The 26,748-nt window shown below is 40.4% G+C and overlaps 1 protein-coding gene across 1 annotated transcript in view; it reads left to right on the top strand.

The window, feature by feature from the left end:
- The first annotated feature begins 1,916 nt into the window (after positions 1–1,916).
- The window catches only part of MPP4 (membrane palmitoylated protein 4), a 37,905-nt gene continuing 13,073 nt past the window's right edge, over positions 1,917–26,748 (top strand). Inside the window, exons 1-14 of the mRNA XM_006921356.3 lie at positions 1,917–2,004; positions 6,028–6,206; positions 7,083–7,204; positions 8,786–8,863; positions 11,002–11,082; positions 12,194–12,325; positions 12,967–13,048; positions 14,288–14,373; positions 15,860–15,931; positions 16,374–16,570; positions 19,556–19,620; positions 21,562–21,579; positions 24,207–24,245; positions 26,475–26,495. Coding sequence (XP_006921418.1) covers positions 6,128–6,206; positions 7,083–7,204; positions 8,786–8,863; positions 11,002–11,082; positions 12,194–12,325; positions 12,967–13,048; positions 14,288–14,373; positions 15,860–15,931; positions 16,374–16,570; positions 19,556–19,620; positions 21,562–21,579; positions 24,207–24,245; positions 26,475–26,495 — 1,072 coding nt within the window. The 5' untranslated portion in view covers positions 1,917–2,004; positions 6,028–6,127. The remainder of the gene's footprint in view (positions 2,005–6,027; positions 6,207–7,082; positions 7,205–8,785; positions 8,864–11,001; positions 11,083–12,193; positions 12,326–12,966; positions 13,049–14,287; positions 14,374–15,859; positions 15,932–16,373; positions 16,571–19,555; positions 19,621–21,561; positions 21,580–24,206; positions 24,246–26,474; positions 26,496–26,748) is intronic.

Raw genomic sequence — 26,748 nt, 5'->3', positions numbered from 1 at the left:
TATTTTGATAGTTTTTTTTTTCTCCTGAACGGATTCAGGGAAAGAAGAATGAGGATTTAAAATTCTGGTTAGAAATATTAGGCCTTAGATAATTATTTTCCTGTAATTTCTTCTCGAGAAACCTTTTATCCTGCTGCTGCTTTCTACTAGAATTTGCCTGCCTTTTGTTGGGAAGAGACCAGTACTTACAGATTAGTGTATGTTAATCACTTTGCATTTCCATTAGGAGTGTTTTGACTTTTGAATAAACACAAGTTCCACATTTCCCTTGTAAAGACAAATGTACTGAATGCCTTTGACCCTTTGAGAGAGACAGACAAGGGCGATTGTGAAAATGGACAGAAAAATTTGAGACCCACTGAGAAACTCAAATGCTGGTAGGCTGTCTCAATTTCGCCACCCCCCCCAAAAAATTATAATTCATCCTTTTATTTGAGTCGTGAATGAAAATGTGCAGTTACTTGAGTTCTTCATACTATATTTATGCTTTTTTTGGTAGCATATTAAAATTATAATATTTCAATTCTGTTGGGGGAAAAAAACCCAAATCTCCAGACCAATGTCTGTAAATAGGAATACTGAGCATCCATGCAGCAATTTACAAAGATCTCTCACACATGATGAATGCTCACAGCAGCCCAGTGAGGCAGGTATTTAACCCCGCTGATCCCTGTTTCTCAGACGTGGAGTGGCCGTGATTTGCTTTCTATTAGGGCGAGGACTCCAACCCAGGACTTCCTACCTTAATCTCAGGGCTCTTTGCTACTACAGCCGTCGATGTCATTTCATAGCTGGGTTATGCCTTAAAAGTTTACAAAGTAAAAAATGAGTTGAAAATGAAAACTTTCAATAAAATTTAGTGCTTTTGATAAAACATGTTGTACTTGAAACAGTTGCAAATGTATCACATTCCCAGCTTGGATTTTCATCTACAGTGGAGAGCGAAGCCATATGTTTAATTTAGGATGAAAGGGCGGATAAACTTATAATTGTTACTTGGTCTTTACCCTTTGCTTCGCTGTAAGCAGTACCTTTCTCTTGTACTTTCTGTGATACGGACTTTCAGACATTCTTCCCACTGACCTCTCCTTGTAATATAAAATTTGCAAAGAAATACGTAGCTCCAGTCTGAGAGAGAATGAACTGTTAAGTTCAGAACACTGGCTTGGTAGGGGACCTTCCAGAAGGAAACCATTTGTTATAGGCCTCATGATGGTTATTGGCTGAAGAGTCTTCCATCCCTTTCTTATTATAAAGGTAGAAAATTAGTAAGGTTAATAGATCGGCTTACTCTCAGGTATCTCTAGCTTTTCCTTTCATTAAGAATGCTATCTTCTGTTATGGTGTGGCTGTTGTCCTGAAATAGTCAACAAAAAATATTAGTCTAATATTAACTGTTAATTATGTGCTGGCAATTTGAGAGAGAAAATACTAAAGTGAAGGTTGAAAATGATATAATTACCAATCTTCAGTGCAAAAATACTTAAGATTTGTGACAGGAGAGGCTTGTGAGTTATTTAGCGGTTAGGCTGGGTTAGGCTTCTGTGGATTAAATCAAAGAGGATGTGCAGGGATTTTATCTGCAACGGTGTGAGGTGACTTTGGCAGCTAATAGCCCACTAGTGTTTCCTACTGGAGCTTTTCTCTGGACAGGAGCAACATCACATGTTTACAGTCTTGCAGGTAAGAGCCCCTGCCAAATGACCCTCCGCTACCAGAGAGCTCTATAAATGTCTGCCCTTCTGCCAATGTTTAATAGCTGAAGACATAATTCTGGGCAAACTGATTTAAATGGTTTAGTTTCATTGTAATCTAAATTATATGGAGAATTTTATAATTTTAAAAGGATTTGCTTTAAAAAGCCATTTTTTAAAATAATTTTTTATTTTTCAATTACAGTTGATATACAATATTATATTCATTTCAGGTGTACAACATAGCGATGTCTATACAACCTACAAAGTGATCACCAATAAATCTTGTACCCAAGAAGCCATTTTTAAGGTATGGAACAATGAGTTGTCATGGAAATTGATTAAATCGAGTGTCCTAGTCCTAATCAGCATTTTGACCCCGTGGAAGCCAGCCATTTTTGTACAGGCCATTTCTCATTAAGTTTTCAAGAGCTTTTTAGACTTTGTCCTATAGCATTAATTTGAAAAAGCATAATCGGGATAGAAGGTGTGGTATTTAATAGTAATCACATTTTTAATTGTTCATGGAAACACTGACCTTTAAAATAACGGTTAGGGCAAACTCGGGAGTCAGTAACACTAATGCAGTTTCTAGGCTGATGATAGAACCAGCTATCTTTCCTGTTACTTAGCCCAGAATTGCAGGTGTTCGGCTATTTAACTTAACAGTCTCAATCAAGAATTTTCATTCTCAAGATGGCAAAAACAAGTGAGTCTCAAGTGAAAAAAATTGGTTGAGAAGTCACGAAAAGGAAGACAAGTAAGTGACATCACAGTCTTCTGCCAGGCACTAGCATCTTCAGGACTAATACTGGAAACTAAGGAGGAAAACTTCTGCTTTTACTACCTCTTTGAGTGTCAGATTCCCTACCTGTAAAATGCAGGTTGCTTTTGATTATTTCTGAGGTCTCCTTCAGCCTCGGATTTCAAAGTTTGATAGGGAAGAAGGTTGAGGTCAGTATAAGCAGGCGGAGGAGGAGAGGAGGGGCACAAGTCTCTGGAGCTCAGCTGCCTCCAACCTCAGGATTGAAGTTCCAGCTGCTCGAACTCCTGGCAGGAGGTATCAGCCTTTTGCTTCCATTTCTTAGCTTCCTGTTTTATGCTTCCCAGCAAACCTGGGAATACCAAGTGCTTGCTATATCCCAAGCACTGTAAGAGCTGCTGAGGCCACAGCAGTGAACAGCACAAGCAAGGTGTCTACTCTGCTCCTCTAAGGTGTGACCCACATAGGAGCTGGACACTGAATGGGTTAATGCGTAAGAGACTTGCGAAGCATGGTGAATGCTCTAAAGACAATAAATCACAATGGTTTTCTTAGCTACCTGGAAGGAGGAAGGTAAAATCATTTTCTGGGGTTTTTAATGAATTTTTGTCTTAGCTTGGGCTGCTATAACAAAATACCAGGGACTAGGTGGCTTAAACAACAGAAATGTATTTTTTCACAGTTCTGGAGGCTGGAAGTCTGAGATCAGAGTACTAGCATAGTCAGGTTCTAGTGAGGACTCTTCCTGGTTCTAAGACTGCCTCCTTTGTCCTCACATGGCAGAGAGAGATGGGGAGAGGGAGAGAGGAGAACTCTGGTGTTCCTGCTAAGGGCACTGCTGCCATCATGAGAGTCCCACCTGCATGACCTCAGCCAACCTAATTACTTCTCCAAGTCTACATCTCCAGATACCATCACCCTAGGGGTAAGGCTTCTACATAGGAATCTGGTGGACATAATTCAGTCCATAGCAAATTAGTCACAGAACCCTGAGGATCACCCAGCAAGGACAGTTGTTAGAATTTACGCAAGTCGTGAAGATGAAAATGACTAATTATGCCTCTATGACTGAGAAACTGTAGTCAAAATGAGCTTTTCAGAATACATGAATGAGTTATCTGTGTAGCCCAGGAGTTGGTGATAGGTTTATTAGAAGCTATTTTAACACTCAACATTCACTGTAGAAACCACAATCTATTTGTAAAGCTCGCTCACAATAAGTTCATCTCAGGAACCTAGACACCCCATCGGCTGCATGGATAGGCCTTCTTGGCACACTCATTTGGGCATTAAATATGAAAGAAATGTGGCCTGCCTCATGATGCAAGAACAGCAGCTGGCTTGTTTAATCTGTACAGCCCCCTTTGGGTACCAGATTTAAGAGGTTGCCTGAATATGATGACTTGGGGTCAGACCCATCTGCTCTGACTTTGTCAAACACTCCATCTCCCTTTTAAATTTCCTGTCCTGGAAGTTATCCTTTATGGAGAGGAAGATGAATCATACATGCAACTGTTGTGCTAAGTGAGTTAATAGAGGCTCAGAAATTGGAACACAGGAAAAGGCAGGATGTAATCTGACTCAGTAGGGGCTGAGCAGGGTGGGTGTTGGTGGGCAAGGCAAAAACATGATACCAAGTTTGGGTAGAATCTAGCAAACTAGAATTCTTCGGTGTGCCTGGAAAAGAATGTTGATGGGAAAGTTGCCTAAAATTCTATGACAGCTTTTTGTGTTGCTCTTCTCGCTGCCTTAGATTTTAGAGACAACATCATAATGATCTGTCTTTTTCTAGATAGCATCCCTGGCTCCGCCCCACAATTTTATAAATTCTAGACAGTCGTCGACCATGTAAGAATCGATACCCCAGCCTTTAACAAATAATTTGAAATGTTCCTGTAAAAAAAAATCTGGATTAATTCTTTATTCTCCTACCCTAATAAATGCTGTCAGTGCACTACCCATATCCCCTTGGTCCTCACAATCTTGGTGCACTGTGAGCCAACTTAAAACTGTTAGCACCTGCACTCTCTGATAGATGCACGTAGCTGGCTGAAAGTACCAGAAGTAATGCTCTCTGGGAACAGCCTTCAACCAGTGACTGGCAGCACTGGTGTGTAGATACCCCCACGCCCTCGTCCCTGGTTCCCTCATAAGATTAAGCTCTAGCTGCCTATAGTGCTTACTTGCTTGATACACATTTTGCTGGTTTACCCCGACCCTGCCCTATCTTAGTACTCCACATCTCTACTGGCATTTCTTGGGATTACTTTCCAAACAAATGACCTCCCTGGAATCTTTGCTCTGTGTCTGATTCTGGGGGCAACCAAACTAAGATACTTACCTACACAAAACTTCAAAAATATCCACGTACATAAAAGGAGAAATTAAATAAATGTAGTCGATAAGACTTCATATTTTAATACATAGATATGAGATATCACTACACCAAAAGATATAGTGAAATAACACAGTTGCACCTACAAAAAGATGACTAGGGATATGCAGCAGCTTTGAATGCAGATACAGCCTAATGGTGATGTGCTGTAGTGACCCCCTAAATCCTGCGAGTAGTGTTACCATGAATGACATGCTTTTCTGAAATGGTGAGCAACTCGCTAAAGTCCAGGCAAAACAGAGTAAATTCATTCCTCAATTGTGGTAGTAGCATTCTAGAAAATTCAATGTGTATTAAAACTATGCAAAAATACTTTTTATATGTAAAGAAAAGTTGGGTTCTAGGCTCAGATAATTATAATTTTTTTCCAGCAACATGAAAAGTCCAGTGGGACATTTGAAGCTTATACAGGAAGGACACTAGGTGACTCTTCATTGTGTAGGGCAACTTCCAGTAAACTTCCTCAATAAGCAGTGGGTGTATTCCCTTTGCCCTCATATCCTTAAACCCTTCCCCTATCCTGCTGGCTGAAACGTAGAAATGATGGCTGGAGCTCCAGCCACTGCCTCGGAGCAGGAAGAGGAGAAGCACACCACGCCAGGGTGATGGGGCAGTGAGGGAAAGAACCCCTTCTGTGAGAACTTCCTGGAGCAAGGCTGCACTACCAGCTCTGGATTGTCTCTGCCTCTGGATTTTTACACGAGCAAAATACGAACTTCTATCCCGTTAAGCCACTATCATTTGGAGTTTCTGTTTCTTGAAATTAAACCTACCTAAAGTGATATAGAAAATAAGCTCTGAGAGTGTGCCTCAGCAGTAACACATGCCGTTGTGATCAGTGCCATGAAGGACTCTAGGGAGCAACGAGAGGTAACGGGGCACCTGAGTACAGTCAGACCGGGGAAGGCTCTGCTGAGCTCTGAATGATGATGAAATCAACTAGGCAAAGAGGTGGGAAATAAACAAATCTAATATTATCACTTATTAAAAAGAGCGGTGTTTGTGGGGGGTGGTGTGCGTAGAGGGAGTGTTTTATAAAAAAAGCAGTTTTCACACAGCTGGTGAATGGCTAATGAGTAAATGCCTCAGAGCAACTGTGTTTTGTCTGATGTGACTCTCAGTGTGTAGCACAGTGCCTGACATGCTCACTAAATGCTGTTGAAACTATATTTCAGTGTGCTAAAAGCGCTTGGCCAGCATGACTGAGTGAGCTCTGTGCTGCCTATCGATCTGCTCCCCAGTTCTGAATTCTTTCTGGAAGCTCGGGCAGGGAAGATGATCCAGTCAGACGAAGGAGCAGGTTCACCAGACAAGAAGGACATGAAGCCTTCCACGACATCCAACCCAGAGAACGGTATGTGGCTCCAGAATTCTTTTTCTAGACCAGAAGGTTCTTATAATATCACTTTGAAAGTGTGACCAAATGAATGGGCATACATTCTGATAGATTTACTGTGATTCCTATGACAAACGTGTCGTACACTTTTGGACTTGTCATACACTTGTCCTACTCTAACTATCAGTGATAAGTCTAAGCAATTTTCAAGGCAGAAAGGAAAGGAATTGACAAAATGGATTCAGAACCTCTTTTTTTCCTTCCCCACAATGTTTTATATAAACTTAGAACTTGTTCTCATTCAAAATATCACTGCAACAAATAGAATTTCTATGAAAACACTTGTAAAAAAAATCAAGCATTCACTAAAATCTGTTCAGTTCCTTTAATCGGTGGAATCCTGAGATTTATATTAAAAACTTACTGGAAGTTAGAGTTTTTCAGTAATGCTTTCAATAAAATGTTCAGAAAGGGTAAGAACAAATGACTCTATGTTCGAATTAGAGATGGAAGATCCAGAAAGCAACTAGATGATTTTGGAATAAGCCAAAAGCTGGGAAGATAGAGAGGGGAGAGCGATATCATTCTCATAATATCTCAAATCTATATACTGTGATCTATTATTTCATCTCATGTTAGCATCAACCCTATGGGAAAGCTAGTGTATTCTCATTTTGCCACAAAGAAACTGAGTTTCGGATAGTTGGGTGACTTTCTGAAGTTCACAGCAAATGACAGAATAGAGCTTGAAGGCTGATCCTTTTTAAATCCAGTGTCATCCCCACTCCTCATGAGCCCCTGTGACATGTCCCAGCTGACTTGTCTTTTACATTTACACCTGCCTTTCTTTCCACCCCCACCTGCCACCCGGTCCCTGCTCTCTCTTTTTTCTAGGTCTCTCCCAAATCCTGAGGCTTGTGCTGCAAGAGCTGAATCTGTTCTACAGCCGAGATGTGAATGGAGTGTGTCTCCTGTACGATCTCCTCCACTCCCCGTGGCTTCGGGCTCTGCTGAAGGTGAGTGCCCTGATTCTTGGAAGCCTTTGCTTCCTGTGGATGCAGGAACTACTTACTCAACAGTATCGCCTGTCGGCTGGCAGGACAACAACTTGGAAAAAGTTCTCAGAGCGAGCTACGCAAACCTCTTAGCTTAGGAAGGAATTAAGTTAGGTGGAAAAGACTATGGTTGCTCCTTTTTTTTTTCTCCCTGAGGCCCCTGGGATCCCAAAGCAGCCACCACAAATGGCCATCAGCCTTAGCAGCCAACTCAGGACAAATAAAAAAGCTTCTAAAAACCCATTCCTCTTTGTTTTTTAAAATCAGAAAATGAGGTATCTACAGTTCTGTTTAGGAATCTTAAGTTTTTCTTACTTTGAAGATTTCTCCTCCTCCTCCTCCTCCTCTTCCTCTTCTTCCTCCTCTTCCTCCTCCTCCCCTCCTCCTCCTCCTTCTCCCCCTCCCCCTCCCTCCTCCTCCTCTTCCATTATTATCTGACTATAATTTTGTTCCCCTGAACAAATGTTATTATTAAGAATACTTTTTTTTGAAGTTATATTTGGGATGTGGGCGTTTTCTTCACTTAAGTGTGAAATGTTGTCAGCCTTATGATACATGTTAATATTATATTTTTGAAAATAAGAGCATGAGCACAGAAGCACTCCACTCAGCATTTGTTTTAAAACACCTGATTTCTTTATTCATGTGTTCATCAATAGACTCTTTGGTTATTTCTGTGTCTTGGCTGTTGTGAATAATGCTGCAGTGAACATGGGCGTACAGATATCACTTTGAAATGGTGATTTCATTTTCTTTATATATATACCCAGAAATGGGATATACAAGGGAATATTATTCAGCCATTAAAAAGGAAGGAAATCCTCCCTCTTGCATTTATATGGATGGGCCTTGAAGGCATTATGCTAAGTGAAAAAACTATACTGAGAAACACAAATGCTATATGTTCTCACTTATATGTAGAATTTTAAAAAGTAGAATTCATAGAAACAGAGTAAAATGGTTGTTGCCAGGGACTGGAGTGTGAGAGAAATGAGGAGAGGTTGGCAAATGCGTAAAAACTTCCAGTTTTAAGATGAATAAGTTCTAGAACTCTAATGTACAGCATGGTGACTATAGTGCCTTGCCCTTGCTCACCACGGGCAGGCTGTCTGTGCTTTGGACGCCCTCCTCAATCCATCAGCCTTAATTGCTTCCAGGGACACTTGAGCCCTAGCACTGAGGTAAAGCAGGGAAGTGCCATCATCCCAGATCTGGATGGAGGAAGGCGGGGCTGAGCTGGTCTGTTGGGTCTCGTTTCTGCATTCTTAAGAGAAACTATATTTCGAATATAAGAGTAAGGGCTGCGCTGTGGAGCTAAGCAGGCCTTGGTGTACTCGGCCCAATCTTAGATCCTGGTGTGAAAAAAAATTCCTAAGGGTCAGCAGAGATGAAGTTGGAATTTTTACAAATGGACTTTTACTGGAGAATTAAGGAAGGAAAAGGAAACTTGCCGGAGCTGTTTCTCCCCTTGGAGAGCCTTAAATCCAAAAAGTTAACAGTGACGTTGTCAATATGCTGCTCTTGCACTGTTGCCTTCTGCAGGTGTATGACTGCCTCCAGGAATTTAAAGAAAGGAAACTTGTTCCTGCCACACCTCACGCACAGACATTATCCTATGAGGTGAGGCGATCGTTAACCCACAGAATAGTAGAGCTTTAATGTGATGTTATTTTACTCATAGTGCTAATTTAAATGAATTAAAGGCTCTAACGGAAAAGTCTGATTGATGATCATGCATCTAATAAATGTTTCTAACGAAGCTTTAATGGAAGAAAACCGACCTGCTATCTCCCCAAATTAAAAACAAACAAAAAAGAACATCTTAGCATGTGTCTATTTTTCTCTTTTTTTTTTTTTTTTTTCCTAAAAAATTGGATTCGATTTACCCTACGTAAGCATGGTAATGTTTATAGTAATGATTCCATAATTTGTAACTCTAGCTGGGCTCTTTCACTGAACTGCAGATTTTTATATCTGTCTCCTCCTTATCCTACTCAGATGTTTAAGAGACCTCTCAAACTTAACATGTCCCAAAATGAGCTCTTGATTGTCCCTATCCCAAAGCCACTTGTCTCCCAGGCTTTTCTATCTCAATAATGACATCTTTGTTCTTGCAGTGCTCAGGTCAAAATTCTTTGGGCTCATCTTTGACTTTCTGTCAGACTTCACACCCATTCTGAGGGCAGATCCTGTCAGCTCTAGTTTCAAAACACATCACTACCTTCACTATACCATCTAAGCCATCGTCATCTCTTACATAAATATTTGCACTATAGCCTCCCACCTGGTCTCCTGCTTCTACTCTCGTCCCCTATAGTCTATTCCCAACACAATAACCAAATAAATTATCTTTAAAGGAGAGTCAAATCATATCACTGCTCTGCTCAAACCCTTCCAACAATGACTTCCCATCTCAGAGTAAACATCAACATTTTTGTATAGCCAAACAGAAGGCAGCCCCATTACCTCTTTGATGTCTCACTCACTGCTCTCGCCCTTGTTCACTCTGCTCCAGCCAGATTAACGCCTTGTGATTGTTTGAATCAGACGTTCACCTGCCACAGGCCCTTTGCACTTGCTATTCCCTATGTCAGTAAGTAATGCTCTTGCCCATATATCTGTGATCTGCTTTCTTATCTCCTTCGAGTCTCCACTCAAATGTCACCTTCACACTGAAGCTTTCTCTGGTCATCCCATCTAAAATTGCAGTTGCATCGTGGCACTCGCAATCTACTTTCCCTGTTTCAATTTTTTTCTTAACTCTTCTCACCAACAAATAAAACTATTTCTTTTGGTTATGTATTTATTCATTGTCTGTGTCTTCTCACTAGAATGTAAACTCTATGGAGATTTTTGTGTGCCTAATTCACTGCTGTGTTTGCATCACTCAAAACAGTGCCTAGCACATAGTAGATGTTCAATAAATATTTGATGAGTGAATGAATAAAGGTTATTTATTATTTATTGCTCAAACCATATTAAAAGAAATAGAAGAAAAAAAAACTTCTACCCTCAATTCCAGTAATCAACAACTCAAATTGTTCTAAGTTGTCCACAGAAAACACACACATGATATTTTATTCTGTTATAATCCTAGTGAATGGCAGTAAAGCTTAGTTAACTGCCTGGTTTCATTTGGCTGTATGTAATGACTGCTAAAGGTTCATGGGCTGATTAAAGTCTTGAAAAGTCTTAAGTCCTGTCAGAAATCAGGTCTATACCTAAATCACAGTAATTGGTTCTGTTTAACCCTTTTCCATTGCAACAAATATTAAAAGCCCTAATATACAAATTACTATTCCCATTTTCCAATTGAAGAATGGAGCATCCCATGGAGTTAAGCTACCCGAGTTCTCCAGGTATTTGAGCATGTACCTGGAGAACTCAGCTATCTTAATTTTCCCATAAAGAAAGCACTCACATTAGCAAGCAGCTATCTTAGAGCCACTGGGGGGAAATTGCCTTGGTACATACAATTTAGAGGAAATTGCCTCCCTCTAAGCTTGTGATGTGCCAGGACTGGGGCTCTGGGGTTTAGTTCTACCCCAGATCTTGGACTCTACCTGCTGTAGTAAAGTGTAATGCACAAGAAGATATCCTAAGCCTTGAATTTAAAAATGAAAAAAGAAAGCTTCAATAACAGCTTTTCTCAGGTCAATAGAATGCTAGTCAATATATCCGTTATCCATCCCGAGTGAGGTTAACTAGGTGATGAAGATTTTTCAAAATTTCACAATCTATGCTTTTTCATCAACCAGGTAGTAGAGATATTGCATGCAAGCCCTAGTTCCCCTGAGATCCGAGAGCTGAGACAGATCCTCCAGGCTCCACACTTTAAGGTAAGTGCTTCTAAAATAGACAAAATATGCCATCTGGCACACAGACAAAGTGGAAAAGAAGAAAGAAACATGACAGAAAAGATGCTCTCTAAATAGATATTCTATTACCCAACATGGGTGACCAACAGTTTGTATTGAAAAATATGGGACTCAGATGTGACTGGCTCCATGTTGTCAGTCATGGAGTCAAACCTGACATATTTATGACACATCCAGAACTTTCCATGGTGTCCTATTTCCTCCCTCTAAAATTCTGGGGCAATCAGAGTAGCATCTTTCTTTTCCATTTTGGGAATGTTTTAAGTTTTAGATAAAGTGTGTGAAGGTATTTGGAAAATACAGTATAATGATGATTAGCTCTGTGGGGGAGGAGGGCATATGAAGAACATTTGATGGCAGAATAGGAGCCTACCTCTTAGTACCTACAGATTTTGAAATCAGTTTATCAATAAATTAAAATTTTAAGAGAATGTCTGCATTTGGAGCAATGAAATTTATGAATCAAAAATTCTAGTTTACACGATAACCCCAGAGAATTTTCTCTGAGTTTCAACCAAGTTCTGCCCACCAACCTCAGGCAGGGCTATAGAATGATTACTTCTTTACCTCCTAAAATGGAAAGTTTAACATAGTGGGTCATTAAAGTAGCTCTTTGATCATACCTTAAACCAGGGAACTAGTGTTTCTGTTCAACATGGGCCCTTGGTTGTTACTGGCATATCAAACTAGCAAGATGTTTTGATTACTGCCCCTCTATTCTGCCTTAATTAGGGGAAATATTAGAAAAACTGTTTTTTAGTTCAAGATCATAGGAACACCATAGATTAAATGAGTTTCCAGGAAATGAAAAAGTGACAGAATAATACATTTTAGCAGAAATGAAAGAATATATTATGTATTGCTTAACCTCTATGTGTCTCATTTCTTTATATGTAAAATGGGGGGTAATAAATATGTCTGCCTCATAGAGTTGTCCTCATACAATTCTTAGAACTGTGCCTGTACGTGTTGGTTGTTGTTGTTGTGTCTTATATATAGTATCAAATCACTATCTTCTAGGGGGTTAGTCTTATGTGTGACATTTGTTCACCTTTTCCTTCGCTGTCCCCAGGCCTTGCTCAGTGCCCATGACACTGTGGCTCAGAAAGATTTCGAACCCCCTCTCCCCCCACTGCCTGACAATATCCCTGAGAGTGAAGAAGCAATGAGGATTGTTTGTTTGGTGAAAAACCAACAGCCCCTGGTAAGAAAATTATTTTATTTAGAATTATGCCAGGATTAGTTGCAAACTAAGTCATTTCTAGTAGTTACTTGGGCGATATTCTTGTCTGCGGTCACAGATATAGTTTGAGGCATTTAGAAGCCATGATAATAATGACTAAACTGTATCTTAATGATTTTTGCCTGTGTTTTCAAACACATTACATGTTGTAATGTTTTCACTAGGAAAGATTTCTGTTTAGTGTTTTACTTTTTTAAAAGAGCTGTGAGATACAAGGCATATATTTTGTTTTACTATTTAACTGTCTGGCACATACATATATTTCACTCAATTCTAATGTATTTGTGTAGGGTTTTTTTTCCCTCCATTAATGGGAAGCTAAGTAAGGCATTCATTTGATTTTCTAAGAAGTCCTTTGGATTAAGTTGTAATTGTGGGAGCTTTCTTTATCTTTGAAAGGATCTAAATATTCTTTTATGTCTGCATGGTTAGGTAGAGATCTCAGGAGTCCAAGGTCGAGTGGCCTTTTTTTTTTTTGATGGCATGGTATAGCCCTCCTTAGTACGAATACCCTCATCTGAAAGACCAGAGCTGCATTGAGAAGCCACCAGAAAAAAAATCATGCAAGCTAAAAGAGGGATTCCACTGTACTCTCTCCCCAGGGAGCGACCATCAAGCGCCATGAGATGACAGGGGACATCTTGGTGGCCAGAGTCATTCATGGCGGGCTGGCTGAGAGGAGTGGTAAGCTGGAGCAGCAGGGTACAAGTGGGACCCAAACACAGGAAACCGTTGATTATTTAGTCTTCTTTCCAGGGAGACCCCCCCATTCCTAACTAAGGTCAGGGCTTTATTAAGTTCCATTTCTTCGTTACTAAGAAGGAAGGAATAAATATTCCAGAGAAATCCTGTTTCCCTCCTTCATTGAGTCCCTCTGTTCTAGGCACCGTATTAATGTTCTCTCAGTTTATATTCTCATAGCAACCCAACAAGGTAAGCGTTATCATTGCCATTTTATAGATGAGGAAACTGAGGCTTAAAGAGATTAAAGAGCTAACTTGCTCAAGGTTACACGGTTTGAGTCAGGATTCAAGTCCAGGTCAGCCTTACTCTGTGTTCCCAACTTTCATTCTTCACTTGGTCCTTCTGCTTTCCAAAAGGCACAGCACTTCATCTGAGATGCCTTTCGCTGGCCCTTTCTACCAGGGAACTGGATTTCCTTCCTTTCACCGCGGAGCTTCTGAAATGAACAGTTCCGTACCTGCCGCCCCTGTCCTCACTGTGCATGGCCGTGGAAGCCTGGCACAGAGTTTTACCCCCACATTCTTAGAGTAATTGCCCCAAGGATTTCCTCCTTGCTAAGTCTATGGGCCCTTCTTCCGGCCTCAGTTTTATTTCTACTCCTCTGGCATGTTTGATGTTGTCGGCTTTACCTTTCTTGAAATTTTCGTCATGCTTGGCTTCTGTCCCATGCACGACACCATTCTGCTTCTTGTCCCCCAGGCTCCACGGTTTTGCCTCATACTTCTCAAGGCTTAATCTTAACCCCAGTTTCTCCACAGTTTCTCTTTTGAAATATGCCCCACTTTCCTTTTCGCGTATCATTTCTTCACAACCCTGACATCTTTATTTTTAGTGTTATCTTCTTACCCGTGTCCCAGCTCCACGTTACAACATCAGATTAATGAAAATAAAAACATCGCCATTGGTTAATACCCAGTGTTGGTGAAAAGGTGGAAAAAATGCAATTCTCATGCACTTCGGTGATGGTGTAAATTAGAATAAGCAGTTTACTTTATAATTATTGTGATGATGACAATGACGATGACGATGATGATGATGATTGATGATGATGATGATGATTTCACAATAAATTGTAAAATGTTAGGGTTAGAAAGTTTGATAAATAGCTTTGGGATAGCTACCTCTATTTTTTGCCAATTTCTTTATACCCTTCTTTGTTTTGTGTTCCCGTTTGCCTAGGGTTGTTATATGCTGGAGACAAATTAGTGGAAGTGAACGGAGTTTCAGTTGAGGGATTGGACCCCGAGCAAGTGATCCATATTCTGGTAACAGTCTCCTCTTTGCCTTCTTCCTGACTCAGTAAAATGCAAGGCTGAACTGGGCCTGTCCAGCTCATGGTGTGTGCTCTGTAATGAGAGGAGGGTTTGGTCCCTCTTGGCAGCTTCCTCTCTCCAGGCCCCTGACCTTGTCTGTTTCTGTGTGGCCCATCAGAAGTCTGGCCCCTGCTGGGAGATTTCCCTTCCCAAGCTGCTCTTTCTGCCTCAAGAAGGCTGCCTGGTTCCCTGCTCAGGCCCCTCACCACCCGGGTTGCTCCATTGGAAACTGAGCCCAGGTGGGCAGAGTGAGACTGTGGAGGAGAGTCTGAACCTGAGCAAACCACCCCTTGCTTCCTGAACATTTTTGTACAGCTGCAATCTGCGGAACATTATCCTTGAGGCAGTTTTGAGGGCAGCTTATGGGGAGGGAGGCATCCTTGCTGGCCCTGACATTCTCCTTGGTGGTTTGAACTAGCATTTCTGGCCTGATTATGTGAGCCTTTGATCTCTGTTAGGTCCCCATTCCCATCCTTCAAAGTATTGCCTGAATCACACCGTCCAGCTTTCAGTAGCACAGTAGCATGCCCCTACCCACCTTTCCCCAGGCACACCCCAAGTGTATATCATGTAGACTAGGGGCTCTCAAACTAGGTTCTTGGGAGAAATTCTAGATTTTCATATGCCTCAAGGATTTAGATGAGTGGTGATACTATAAGGTGTATACCAAGCACCTAAATATTTTGCAAACCACTGCCTTAAGATTCTGTGCGGTATACAATATACTGCAAAGGGACCTTAGAGCACTGTTATTCATAGACACATTTGCCTCCGCCTCAGTCCTTCTGGTGGAATTGACAGGACAATGAATGGTGACATTTCTAAAAGTGAGAACAGATTTTGTTAATCTCTGGATCTCCAATGCCTGTGACAGTACATGCAACAGGAGGATTCTTACTTCCCAAATCAGGATGAGAGGTTCTCTGTCTCCTCCAAAGACTGGGGCCCTCCCATTCCACCATCAGCTTGGAAGCTTTTCAGTCCCCCCAGAAGACTTGGGAGCCCCTCATTTTTCCCTATCAGTCTGGGCTGTGTGGTGCAGAAACAGGTGTTCAGGAAAAAATTACTGCCTTAGGCATGACGAAAGAAAGTCAGACCAAGAGCTCATTTCCTCCCCCATGCCTGTAGGAAGAAGACCTTGTTTAGTGGGGTGGTTTTGGTGTCAGCAAGATAGAGGGTCCAGGGAAAGGCCAGGACTCAGTGCAGATTTTAGCAGGCTGGTGACTCTGGAGCCCCACAGCGGGGCAGAAGCCTAAATTTCTTCCTCTTTCCTGTTTTCCATTTCTGGGTGGTGATAGTCAGCTGTGGAACCCTTGTAAATTCCCAGTGAGATGTCACTGTTAGACCTGGACACACTGAGTTATAACTCCTTGTGCTGAACCCCAGTAACCCGATGGGCTCTGCGATTTGTCATTCTTCCCCCTTTGACATTTTCTAGGCTATGTCTCGCGGCACAATCATGTTTAAGGTGGTTCCAGTTTCTGACCCTCCTGTTAATAACCAGAAGATGGTAAGAATTTACTAAGCCTCCGTACTCACACACGGTAAATCCTCAAATAACAATACCAGTGACTAAATACTTTGTATCATACTCCTGTTCTCTATAACATCTTGAACGTTTGTTCAATACTTTGGTGTACATTTTTCAATATTGATAACGTGAGAGGCAAATGAGTAAATGAATGCAAAAAAAGGAGATGGGGTACCAAGAAGTTAAAAAGTAACATCAAGAATGGTGAACATTTGAGTAAAAACTTCACAGAACTAAGAGATTCTTTTTCTAAGTACTTTTCATAGCTCTGAGACTCAGTTCAAGAGGCAAGTTCTCCTTTTTGTGGGGGTGAAGAGGAAGGATAGAAACAGGAGGCGGAGGAGTGGGAGAAATGGTTTTGAGTCCTGATGGCCCATGGGCAAAGGTTCTTCTGATGGTGCCATTATGCACCTACTGTCAGGTGTACGTTCGTGCCATGACCGAGTACTGGCCCCAGGAGGATCCTACCATCCCATGCGTGGATGCCGGGTTACCCTTCCAGAAGGGGGACATCCTCCAGATTGTGGACCAGAATGATGCCCTCTGGTGGCAGGCCCGGAAAATCTCAGACCTTGGTACCTGTGCTGGTCTAATCCCTTCTAACCACCTTATGAAGAGGTAAGAAAAGTTATCACTCCTGGACTCAGGACTAAGCCATCAGGAAATGAAATGTGTTCTCAGGCTTCTGTCATTGCCGTTAAGATGGGATATGGAGAGAGAAGCAGATGGATGAACACACACGCTGGTTTATAAATCCAAATATCGACCTATCCATATGCCCTAAGCATCTTAAATACCAACGATATCAGAATAATTATATCAGCTAGAAGAGAGAGAAAACACATGGGACACTAAATTCAACTTAACATGGTAGTTCTAACTCCCTCTATTAATCTTTCAAAACTGAGTTGTAACCCCAGTTACTGAATCTCAATCTACCATCCTCACTTCTGTGAGACTGGAGGTCTAAGGGAGTGAGTAAAGATAACAAGATAGAAAGAGGTCCAATCCTTGGCCAATGCTAAGAGATCAAGAAGAAAAGGAACTAGCAAAGGAGATTGAGAAGAAATGACCAGTGAGACAGAATGAAAATCAAGACAATATGGTGTCCTGATCATCTGCGTCAGTTGCTGCCAGAAGTACCGAGAACTGGCAACTGGGTTTAGCAATATGGACCCTGATAAAAGTGATTTCAGTGGAAGGGTGGAGCCCAGTTTCTCGTAGAGTGAAATTTGAAGAAATTGATGACAATGAGCATGGAAAGCTCTTTGAGATGTTTTCATATAAAGCAGAACAGAACAATGAAGAGGGGAAAGTGGAATAGTATGAGAAAAAATGTTTTAGATAGAGTAAATAATGCTAGTGGTAATAATCCAGTAAGAGGAAAATCTTTTGTGGCGTAGGAGAAGAGAATTGCCTTGAGCAGGCAGAAGGAGGTATGATCTAGTGTACAAATAGAGGGGTTGGCCTTATATAGGATCATAAACAGTTCACCTACAGCAGGGACCCCCCAAACCTCGGGCTGTGGACCAGTACCAGTCAGTGGCCTTTTAGAAAATGGGCCACACAGCAGGAGGTGAGCAGCAGGCGAGCAAGCGAAGCTTCATCTATATTTGCAGCCGCTCCCAGTGCCAGCATCACCGCCTCAGCTCCACCTCAGATCATCAGGCATTAGATTCTCATAGGAGCACCAGTGCCTGGTGCCACGAAGGTTGGGGACCACTGGTCTACAGTGATGGTAACATTGGGAATCCAGAGTATGTGGCATAGTTGAGGCTGAGGGTGAGGGGCATGGTGGAGCTTATGTAAGTTCTCTTTCAACTATTCTTATTTTCTCAGTGAAATAGGAAGCAATGTCATAAGCTGAGAGTAAGCGTGGGTAAGGAGGTACTGGGAAGGAGAGAGGAGAAAGCTTGAAGAGTTTCTAGAACTGGAGAGCAAATGGATTAGGTAAATACAGTAGGATCAGTATTAGGGTCCCCCTTAAGGTTAAAAGTGATAAATTTGAAATGATTTTGGTCAGATTCCTTGGGGGCAGGTCCAGATTTGAAAGAGAGCTGGATTTAACAGTAAATCAAGGAAAAGCCAAGGGAGTGACTGTTTTGAAGGAACATGACATTTAAGCCATTAAGCGGGGAGGTGAAGAGGTAAGGATCAGTGGAAATGGAATAAAATCAATGGATTATAAATTCTATGGGGTCAACAGATTTGGGGGGTTGGAAAGGTAGGTGCCAGTAAAAGAAAAGGATGCTGGGAATTGCAAGTATGGAGAGATTGCAGCTATTATTTCTGGAAAGGTCTAGGGCACGACAGTGAGAGGCAACGGCTGAGGTAGCATGAGGGGAAGGTCATTGGAAGAGAGGGGATCGAGGAACCAAGAGGCCAGGGTGTTAGAAGGGGCATTTGTATGCCTAATAAAATCATCGAGAATTATGACAGAGCAGTGTGGAGAGAGAGAGAGTGAGCAGGAGTCATCTGGGACTGGCTAGCAGAAGAGTAGGGGCAATGGTAGTCACTTCTAGGGAAGAGGGAGAATGGTCTGTAGATGGCCATGAGGAACAAGGACACAGACCTCACCTCCAGACCAGTGGGATGAAGGCCCTGAACGTGGGATGCTGGAATACGCTAACAGAGCCCACTGTGCGTGCTTCTCACATCCACAGTCAGTGAGGTCAGGGTGGCAGCTTGAAATCAGCCACAATGAGAGTACTGACACTAGGGAAATCAGCAAAAGCTACGCATAGGGCTCCCTGGCCCCCAGAGCCACTTTACCAGCACCCAGTGGGAGTGGGAGAGCAAAGAGCCTCATCCTGGAAGGGGCAGGGAAAGCAGTGGCCTCAGGACACCCGGGTTTTGATTAGAACTAGAATGTGAAGGGCTCACTCAAGGTAGAGGCTGAGGTCTGAGAGATTTTGCTGGTTTACTTCGAGTTCCAGGGTGTGTGTGAAAGGACTTCAGGGAGGGGCGGGTGGTGGACAGAGTCTTACAGGGATTAAAGTACAGAGGATAAGGGATGACCTGAGCTTTGAGGGCTGAGGACACAAACAGGCTGCTAAAGGCCTAATGAGATTAGCCATAGTGGTCTCAGGGCAGAAAGTGGTGAGGAGGCAGGCTCTGGTGGGGATCTTGCAAGAAGCACACGGAAATGGCAAATTTATTGGATTAGCACACAAATAAAAAACAATAGAAGGAGATGAAATTCACGTGGTTCTCAGGAAACTGTAGAGGGCATCCAAAGCTTGGGAGGGGATCCAGAACATGCTGTGAAAATTCTGAGCCCAGCTGAAGCAGGGTAGCGTGCTGGAGGGGCAGCTTACCACGGCTCCTCTCACGAAGTCTGTGGCCCATGAACCGGTGGTCATGGGCCAGATTTCCACTCTCAAGTCAGTGTGTTTCTGACAATAACCCAGGAGGCAGAAAAAAATAAGAAAGGCTGTGTATTTAGAGAATGTATTTGACAATGTGTTTGGAGAAGAAATCTTTTTTTCACTTGGGTTGGAGGCATCAGAATTCTAGGAAAATTCTGTCCTAGATCTCTTTCACCTGGCTTCATTCATCTAGGTTGATTTTTTTTTTCCTCACAGTGTATTTCTTTTTGCCTAGGAAGCAACGTGAGTTCTGGTGGTCTCAACCGTACCAGCCTCACACCCACCTCAAATCAACCACCTGTGAGTGTGCTGCTACCTCAAACCCAGCACGTGCATCATGGGGAAACTGGTTCCTTCTCTCCCAGGGCTGGCTTCCTGTCCCAGAAAGAATCTTTAAGTGTCCCTACTGCCCCAAATAACCTAGCAGCCATCTGAAATCCTACCATAGACATTCATCCCTTTGGATTTAGAAGAGTTCTCAGTTTATGAAAATGCACATGATCTTGTGTTGGTGACACCTTCAGTGATCACTCACCAGCTTGAAGTCCTATGAGATCTCTACAGCTAACAAATACATACACATTCTGTCAAGCAAGTCTGCATAGCTTCATAGAAGAATTCATCTGGGTTCTCTTTAGAGGGGTTAAATTTCACACTGTTCAGAAGCTCTGACTAACAGCTGTGTGTGCCTTTGATGAATAAACATAGGACTGAATTATTAGTTAATGGACATAGTTTGTTTGCTAGACAGTATTATTCAAACGGCAGTGGGGGGAATGGTTAGTAAAGGGAGCTGTAGTGGCAATGCTTGTGAACTCCCTTCCTGCCTTAATAAAGAGTGCTGAGGAGCTCAGCTGGCATCCACCGAGTAAGGAAGGCCCTTCAGAAATGGACCTCAGGCAGGCCCCTGGAAAGCTGATGAAGGGAATGGACCCTAGGAGGCGGGAGAGGGTCACTAGAGTAGACAACAGTATCAGTGTCACAGGTCTGCCCACAGCAAGTCCTCACTCGCTTTATTTCTCATTTCTCTTAAGCCAAAAATTATTTTTTCTTTTCTCTTTCTCTTGAAAAGATGACAACAGTAGATATATTTTTGAAAGAAGAAAACACTCTTATAATTCTTGACACTGGCAATATTTTCATATTGCCTTCCGGTTGTGAAAACATATTTTACATGTTTACAGTAACAGTTGCAATATCACTTGTTATCTTTATTTTTAACAACTTTTTATCAGAAACATTTTTAATGTATTCTCTTCATAGTAATATTTTAGTTATTTTCCTTGTGTTTTGAAAAAGTTTACCAAACCAGATTGAAATACTTCTTTAATTCATTTTTCTATTTCATTTCTCAAAGGCACATGGAAATGCTAATAAGCTTCTAATCAGTGTCTGATAACTAGTATGACCACTGGTTGATATTTAATTTGCTCATGTAACCTAAGTGCAATTTATATTAGAGTTTTTGAAAAGTCCATCTTGTAATTAGCTTGCAGATATTGCTATTATTGTCACAAATTTCTAAGTCCAGGAATTCCAGGGTTGGAGCCACTGACTTAAATGGTCATCCCTCACAGGGATGGAGCACGAGCATTTTCTAAACTAGAAGTTCATTTCTTTTCTTTTTAACTGCGATAGATGATTCTGTAATAAATATTATTTTGCATCTTCCTACTCTGCTTAAATGTTACCTTAAGAGGGAAAAAATCTCTGAGTCCAGAGGGTTTAGGCATTTTTATTAATCAAGGGTTATTGAAAAATTCCAAGTCTATGTTAGTTTGCAGATGGTTATTAAAAAATTATTTACTGAAGATGCACTTATACTTATCATCCCTCTTTTCCTTTTCTTTTTTTTCTTCTTTCTTCCTTCTTTCCTTTCTTCCAGTCGAGATAGGAGTTCCTAAAATATGCTGAACTCAGCATATTAATTCAGAAGGGAGTAGAATGCAAACTTTTATAGCCTAATGGGATGGAAACAAGTAGGATTTACCAGAAGAAAGTAGATCCTCATTTCCAGCAAGGCTCATAAATATATTAGTTTCTGTAGGATATTCACTTACCATTTTGTTATTAAATTTTTAAATAAATTTCTAGAGAGTAAGCACAAGAACACTAATTAGTATAACTTTGGCACTTTTCTTTTCTTATTGTAAGTAAGTTAATCTGAAAAACCGAGCATAGACTAATATATGTGATTCCTCACCCGTTCTTTTTCTGCTTCAATCATTTGTCTGTACCCAGTGATTTCCATGGAAGAAGGTAAGAAATAGTATTTGGAAAAAACCTTCATCCCCAAAGTCTCCTAGAAATTTCCTGTCGTTCTTTTCTATCGATTCAATTCAGCTATTTATTAAGCTCTTCATATATAACCTAGGAATGTGCTAATTACAAATACTCTAATTGGTAAAAAATGTCAGTCACAGGAACACACTCCCAGTGTAACTGTCCTGACACCGAGAGGAATAAAGCAAAAGAGAACTAACATTCGCAGTGTGCATTTCCAGAGTCTAACACAGCACATGGTAAGAACTCAAAGTTGTGAAACTGATCTACCTTTTCGTGTCAACTGCTTTCTACACACTGTCTTAAAAATAACCTTGTGAAGAAATTGTGATTGTCACCATTTTATGGATGAAAAGATTGAGGTACAAAAGAGATACGAACATTGTTAGTAGTTGCAAGCAGTATAGTCTGGATTTCTAAGTCCAGACTATTTGCAGCTTCTATCTCAAGGGCAAATGGGACCCCCAATGATCACCTCTCCCCTTCTCCAAACACAGACACCCAGATGACTCATTATGATGTCAAACACGCACACTCACAAAAGCGAGCAAGAAAGATGCCATCTGCCCATGTAGGGGGGGGGCGGGGGTGGAAGAAAGAAGAGCAGCCCTTTTAGCCACCAGCCCCATTCCATCCCTGATACTGGACAGGGCAGGAGGTAGAGGACTGAGTCTCTGCGGTCTTGGTGGTAACAAGCCCCACTGTCTTAATATGCTCCGGCTGCCATACAAGATATCCCAGATTGGATGGCTTAAACAACAGATATTTATTTATTTTCTCACAGTTCCAGAGGCTAGAAGTTCAGGATCAAGGCTCTGGCAGGGCTGGTTTCTGGTGAGGTCCTCTTCCTGGCTTGCAGATGGCCACTTTCCCCTGTGTGCTCATGTGGCCTCCCCTCTGTGAATGTGCAGAGAGACGAAAAGATCAAGAGAGAGAGATTCGGTGATTTCTCTTCTTTTTATAAGGCCACCAGTCTTTTTTGGATTAAAGCTCCAAAGTTAAGAGCTCACTTAACCTTAATTACCCTCTTAAAGGCCCATCTCCAATAGGGTTAGGACTTCAACATATGAACCTGGAAGCGGGTAGGTCGGGCGGGGGACACAAATCAGTCTGTAATAGCCACTCTAGCCAACAGTGCAGAATTGTTGATTTTGAGAGAGTAAAATCAATGGCTCTTTTAGATCCCAGAATTACAAGTTTGAAAAATCACTGGAGAATCACTCCTGGCCTCTGTAAAACAGGAATGAAAATTGTAGCTTTTGTTTGCCTTAAAACAAACAAACAAACAAACAAAAGATAGACCTCTAGTTATGTCTTAGGAACTAATGAATCCACTGTTGTTATAAATTACTGATCTGGAAAATAACCTCTAAATGAATATAAAGAATTGCATGACAATGTTGAAAATCTCAGCTATATTACATGTTTATCTGTGTCCCTACTTCTATAAAACAATATTATTTCATAAAAATTTTTATATTTTATTTAAAAACATTAATGATATGCTCGTTTAGGAGGTAGTGGTAAGTACTACTTTCTGATAGTATAGCTTATTTGCAGACTATAATTTTGTACTTTTGGAACTTGTGTAAGATTTATTTATTCAACTACTATTTATTCATCACCCAGGAAGTTCTGGTCACTGTGCTAGGCACAAGATGTACAGAGCTAAAAGAAAAAGATCTTTTCAGAATATATATTCAAATAACTTATTTTGATATTAAAAGGAAAATTTAATTCAATTTAAGAAATAATTTATCATGTACCTACTGTGTGCAGGACACTGTACTAAACTCTGTAAAGTATGTGAAAATTAATAAGACAGTTTTTGCTTTCAAGGAACTGTCTAGGAGGGTAAATAAGGCAAACACCCAGATGATCATATTACAAGATACCATAGATATGCAGTAGCGGAGAGTTCAAAGTCGTAGGAAGAAAATGTTATTCAGTTCATGACAGGGATATTCATTTTTGACTAGTTTTTGAGATGGACCTTGAAGCATTATAGGCAAAAGGAGCAGCATAAGCAAAAGCACAGAGGAAGAACCAATAACGTCTACTCTGATGGGAGTATAAGACATGTGAAGCAGAGAAGTGGACAGTAACCTTTAAAGTTGGGCTTGGGTCATGATGAAAGGGTTTTTGAGTATTAGGATGAATGGTTTTAAACGTTAGCTTCTTTTATTCTCTTATATATGCCCAAGCTAGAGATAAAAATAGTTAACATTTATCGAGCACTTACCATGCGCCTGAGCTTTTCATGCATTATCTCACTTTTTCTACCTTATACTGTATGTATTATTACCATCCCCATTTAGAGATATAAAACTGAGGCTTAGAGGTAAATTAATTTGTCCAACAATCAAAAGCCTATGTGTTTTAAGTTCCACCCATTTTATCTTATATAGTGTCTCATAATTGTATATTTTTATTTAATGCGCTAGAGTCCTTTTTATCTCTCCGAGTGAGCAATAGTTGTAAGGATATCATTATTATAAGATGGTCCGAATTTTATTGAATTTTAAGTCTATACCTAGGGAATTTTGTTTGTGATGCTAACACATTTTAAATCCTTTTTTTCCTCTTTCTATGTTCTTTTATAGAAGATGACATGAAGATTGATGAGAAATGTGTGGAAGCAGGTAACATTTCCTCTTGATAGATTTACCATCAGAAGAAATAGGAAGCACCTCAGCTATGCAGCCTCTGAGACAGAGTTGGCCAAAGGGGCCACAAACCTCTCCTCTGGAAGCAATGTGTAAAACGAATTCCGCCACCCTATCCTTTTTCTGTGGTTCTGACACTTGGAAGGGAAGCACAGCTATGGGAGTGTCTCCAGGCTCCAAAGCAGCCTTCTAGAAAGCGGTATCTTGGAAATGATCACAGCAACTCTTAAGTAACATTCAGGTGTTACATTCAGTAACATTCAGGTGGAACATCTGCAAACCCCCATGCTCTCTGTGAAATATAAAATACTGAGATATCAAATTTTTAAAAAGCAAAATATGTGTTTTGTTATTGTCTGATGCCATCTTCTGGTAGATTCTAGTATAGATAAATAGTAGCAACATGAACTTTGTACATTTCTATACTTAAATTTTTTTGTAAATTGGGAAAACATTTTTCCTATTTAGGTATAGAACTAAGACTGGCTCAAGAATCACTAGGTTTTGTTGGGACACTAGTTGGACAGGCTTTGGTCTGATAGGTGAATTTGTCTTGGCTTTATGGCACTAAAAAACAAAATTCAACCAAGGAACTTTTAAAGATCTTATTATTGGCTTTATTCAATGATTCATGAATCAGGCAGCATCTCATCAACCAGATAAAAAGGAACTCTGAGGAGCTGTACAAAATGAAAGGCGTTTATAGGCAGAAGGGAGTGGGAACAGCAAAAATCTGCTTGGTTGTGACAAGATCACTTTCCTTTAGGAAAAGATCTCTTCAGGCAGAAGAGATCAAAATTAATTAAATTAAGTCTAAGTTTGGTGATGTGGGGCTTAGCATAAGTGACTCTATTTTGGGACTGTTGTCTTATTTTTAACAATGAACTAATCTAGTTTTTAGAAACTAAAGAATAATATGAAATCTTTAAATAGTGGATATTTCAAAGATTCACATATATTTCCCAGAATAACTACAGAATAATGCTAATGTTATATTTATTTTTCCCAGTATACATTCTGTTTTTTAAAAACCTTGCAGTAATAGTCATTTCTTTTCTGTAATTTGAATTAAAATTTTTATTACACAATACATTTATATATTTCAAATTAGAAACTACAAAACTACATTCGGTAAAAAGTTCCTCTTTTTCCCTGTTGCCTTATTCAGTTTTCTTTCTTGAGGCATAAATATAATCTCAGACATATTCTGTATAGATAAAAGCCATGATGTATATTCTTTTCCTCTCTCCTACCCTCATCTTCACCTTTTTTTAAAAAAACAAAATACACATACCCTTTGACAGTACACTAAACAAACTGTTCTGTTCCTGGTTTTTTTACTTAACATTATATATCTTGAAGATGATTCCATCTAAATACATAAAGAGACTTCTGATTTTTTAAAAAATGCTTATTGGCTAAATAAGGTATTATGTACTTACACAATCACTTATTAGTGGATGTTTGAGTTATGTCCAATCTTTTTTATGATAATGCTACAATTAATAGCTTTATAAATTTATCATTTCACTCATGTATGAGTATACCTTAGATGCAGCATTGCCTGATCCAAGGATGAGTGCATTGGTAATGTTGCTATATATTTCAAGTTGCTCTCTATGTGAATTCTAGTTTCTTAATCCTTAATATCTCTTTAAAATGCTAACAAGAATTGTTTTAACTGATGATATGTTGGTTTATATTGAATCTTTTCCAGCCACCTAAACAAGCCTACCCAGTCAAAGCATTCATATACTCACTCTCCTTGCCACACTTCCCTGGCTTATGGACCCCTAAATCTTGTGGCAGGGCACCTCCCTTCCACACCTGCAGGCCCTCTAGCAGCAAAGCCATACAATGTCCAACAGTCTGCAGGAGCTTCCGTGACATTCCACCTTTCCCTTCCCTTTGAGCCTTCTTTATTTAATTTATTCTCTCTCTCCTATTTCATTATTTATTTATTTTAAGCTCCTGTAGCACCCTCTGCTTGTCATCATGGCCCAATGGCTTAATATCATGCATCTCATTTAAGGTTTATATATGCCATAGAGACACCACTGGCTTGGCCTTGATTTAGGAGAAATTTTAAAATTGGTGTGTATGCAAAAGCATAGGGTCAGGGAATGAGACTGTTAAATTACAGACTCAGTATGGACAGAAATATAATGACACTTTTTGTTTTTTTGCCTCCACGGAAAACCATAGATGAAGAAACATTTGAATCTGGTAAGTAAACCAGGAGTATTTGATACTGATTTAAAAATGTATACATTTCAAATTTTGGTATAATTTAAACACATTTTTTAGGGATGTGATACAATAATGGTTTAAATACATCAACAGAATAGTTGTGAGATATTGCAAATTTCACCTTAACTATTATACCATTTTGGAACTCCAAAGACATTTTTTGGTTGTCATATTGATTAGGGGCACTACCAGCCTTTAATTGGTGGCAATCAGGGATATTAGATGTCCT

This window comes from Pteropus alecto, unplaced genomic scaffold (genome assembly GCF_000325575.1).
Source record: "Pteropus alecto unplaced genomic scaffold, ASM32557v1 scaffold3, whole genome shotgun sequence".
Taxonomy (NCBI): Eukaryota; Metazoa; Chordata; class Mammalia; order Chiroptera; family Pteropodidae; genus Pteropus; species Pteropus alecto.
Note: the sequence above shows the minus strand (reverse complement) of the source record. Positions and strands in the feature narration are given on the sequence as shown.